The 2648-nt window shown below is 62.6% G+C and overlaps 1 protein-coding gene across 1 annotated transcript in view; it reads left to right on the plus strand.

Annotated features, from left to right (window-relative positions):
* The window catches only part of ARHGAP44 (Rho GTPase activating protein 44), a 53105-nt gene extending 50463 nt beyond the window's left edge, over positions 1 to 2642 (plus strand). Inside the window, exon 19 of the mRNA XM_014960115.1 lies at positions 2009 to 2642. Coding sequence (XP_014815601.1) covers positions 2009 to 2024 — 16 coding nt within the window. The 3' untranslated portion in view covers positions 2025 to 2642. The remainder of the gene's footprint in view (positions 1 to 2008) is intronic.
* Positions 2643 to 2648: the final 6 nt, after the last annotated feature.

A 2648-nucleotide genomic window follows, 5' to 3' on the forward strand; every position in this document is an offset into this window, starting at 1 on the left:
ACAGGGACACAACGGGGGGGGACGGGACGGGGGGGGCAGGTGGCTGTGTCCCAGGGTGCGGTGGTGGTGGCCCCGGGAAGGTGGTGATGGACTCGTAAAGGTGGCAACATCCCTGGGAAGTGTCACTGGGGAGGTGGCAGCATCTTCAGGAAGATGGTGATGTCCTCAAGAAGGTGGTGATGTCCCCAGGGAGGGGTGATGTCCTCAAGAAGGTGGCAGTGTCCCTGGGAAGGTGGTGATGTCCCCAGGAAGGTGGAGATGTCCCTGGGAAGGTGATGGTGTCCCCAGGGAGTGGTGATGTCCCCAGGAAGGTGGCAGGGTCCCTGGGAAGGTGGTGATGTCCCCAGGAAGGTGGCAGTGTCCCTGGGAAGGTGGTGATGTCCCTGGGAAGGTGGTGATGTCCCCAGGAAGGTGGAAGTGTCCCTGGGAAGGTGGTGATGTCCCCAGGGAGTGGTGATGTCCCCAGGAAGGTGGCAGTGTCCCTGGGAAGGTGGTGATGTCCCCAGGAAGGTGGAAGTGTCCCTGGGAAGGTGATGATGTCCCCAGGGAGTGGTGATGTCCCCAGGAAGGTGGCAGTGTCCCTGGGAAGGTGATGATGTCCCCAGGGAGTGGTGATGTTCCCAGGAAGGTGGCAGTGTCCCTGGGAAGGCGGTGATGGTCCCAGGAAGGTGACAATGTCCTTGACAAGGTGGAACTGTCCCTGGGAAGGTGGTGATGGACTCATGAAGGTGGCAGCATCCTCAGGAAGGTGGTAATGTCCCCAGGAAGGTGGCAGTGTGCCTGTCAAGGTGGTCATCCTCAGATGATGTCCCCAGGAAGGTGGCAGTGTCCCTGGGAAGGTGATGATGTCCCCTGGGAGGTGGTGATGTCCTTGAGAAGGTGTCAATGTCCCTGGGAAGGTGGCAGCATCACAGGGAAGGTGGCAGTGTCCCTGGAAGGTGATGATGTACTTGGGAAGGGGGCAACATCCCTCAGAAGGCATTGATGTCCCCAGGAAGGTGACAATGCCCTTGACACAGTGGAACTGTCCCCAGGAAGGTGGTGACGGACTCATGGAGGTGGCAACATCCTTGGGAAGTGTCACTGGGAGGGTGGCAGCATCCTCAGGAAGGTGGTGATGTCCACAGGAAGGTGGCAGTGTCCCCGTCAAGGTGGACATCCTCAGATGATGTCTCCAGGAAGGTGGCAGTGTCCCTGGGAAGGTGATGATGTCCCCTGGGAAGTGGTGATGTCTTCGAGAAGGTGGCAATGTCCCTGGGAAGGTGATGATGTCCCCAGGGAGGTGGTGATGTCCTCGAGGTGGCAATGTCCCTGGGAAGGCAATGATGTGCGCAAGAAGGTGACAGTGTCCCCAAGGACGTGACAATGTCCCTGGAAAGGTGGCAGTGTACTCAAGAAGGTGGTAGCATCTCAGAGAAGGTGGTGATGTACCTGGGAAGGTGGCAGAGTCCCCAGGAAGGCGACAATGTCCTCGGACAGGTGGAACTGTCACTGGGAAGGTGGCAGCATCACCAGGAAGGTGGTGATGTCCCCAGCATAGTGGCAGTGTCCCCAGGAAGGTGGCATCATCCCCGGGAAGCACCACAAGCCTGTGCTGCTGTTCCTGCTGCCCTGACCTCCCTGTCCCTGGGGTTTTTGGTGTCCCCCCACCCGGTGTCCCTACACCTGGGGGTGGGTTGCTCCACTCTCCTCATGGGACAGTGGTGACACCGCCTGCCGAGGGCTGTGGGTCACCCTCTGTCACTTCCCCTCACCCTGCGAGTCCCTTGGGAGAGGGGACAGCAGTGTCACCTGCGCTCGGTGGGAGGAGAGCAGCACGTCGTGGGGGACAGTGGGGACATGGGGGCTGGTGTCACCTGAGGTGGGGTAGCGTGGCACGGAGCAGGGACCCATGATGACATCCATGGTGGTGGCACTAACACGGCACCAACCCCGGCAAGAGGTGTCCTGACCCCAGCAAGAGGTGTCCTTGCCACCGCGGCGTCCCCCTGACTCTGCCCTCCCGCAGGTCTGCTCCGTTTTGAGGTCCCCTCCCTCCACGTCCCCCCAGATGCCACCTCGTGCCGGGACCCTCCGGAGCCAGCGCAGAGACTCTCGGGGCCGGGCCCGGCCACCCGGCAGGAGGAAGAGGAGGAATCGGAGAGCACAGCCCTATGACAGTGTCCCCTGTCCCCAAGCTCATCCTTGCAGCCCCCCCCCCAGGGGCCAGCACCCGGCCACCGGCACCCGAGGGCCACCGGCACGCCAGTTTTGGGTGGCAAAGCGCCCGGTTTGGGGGCAGTCGCTGTTCTTTAGTTGGGATTTTTTTTCGCCTTATCCAGACTTTGCCTTTCGACCGGGTGCCTGCGCCCCCCCACCCCCGACCATCCGCCCCCCCTTTTCCCCACACCCACGGGCCGGGGGCGATGCCACCATCTCGGTGCCACCGGTGTCACCGTCCGGGTGACGACGAGCTCGCCCCCGGGGCTTCGCAGCGGGATTTCATTTCTTGGGCTTCTTCCCCCTCCGCTTGGTCGCCGGAGCAGGACGGGACCTGACCAGCAATAACCTGGGGGTGCAGGATGTGCCCCCCCCACCCCCTTGGACCCCCAGGGGCTCTCGGGGTGCCAGCGGGCGAGGGGGGCCACGTCCCCCGCTGTCCCCGTGGG

This window comes from Calidris pugnax, unplaced genomic scaffold (assembly GCF_001431845.1).
Source record: "Calidris pugnax isolate Ruff unplaced genomic scaffold, ASM143184v1 scaffold463, whole genome shotgun sequence".
Taxonomy (NCBI): Eukaryota; Metazoa; Chordata; class Aves; order Charadriiformes; family Scolopacidae; genus Calidris; species Calidris pugnax.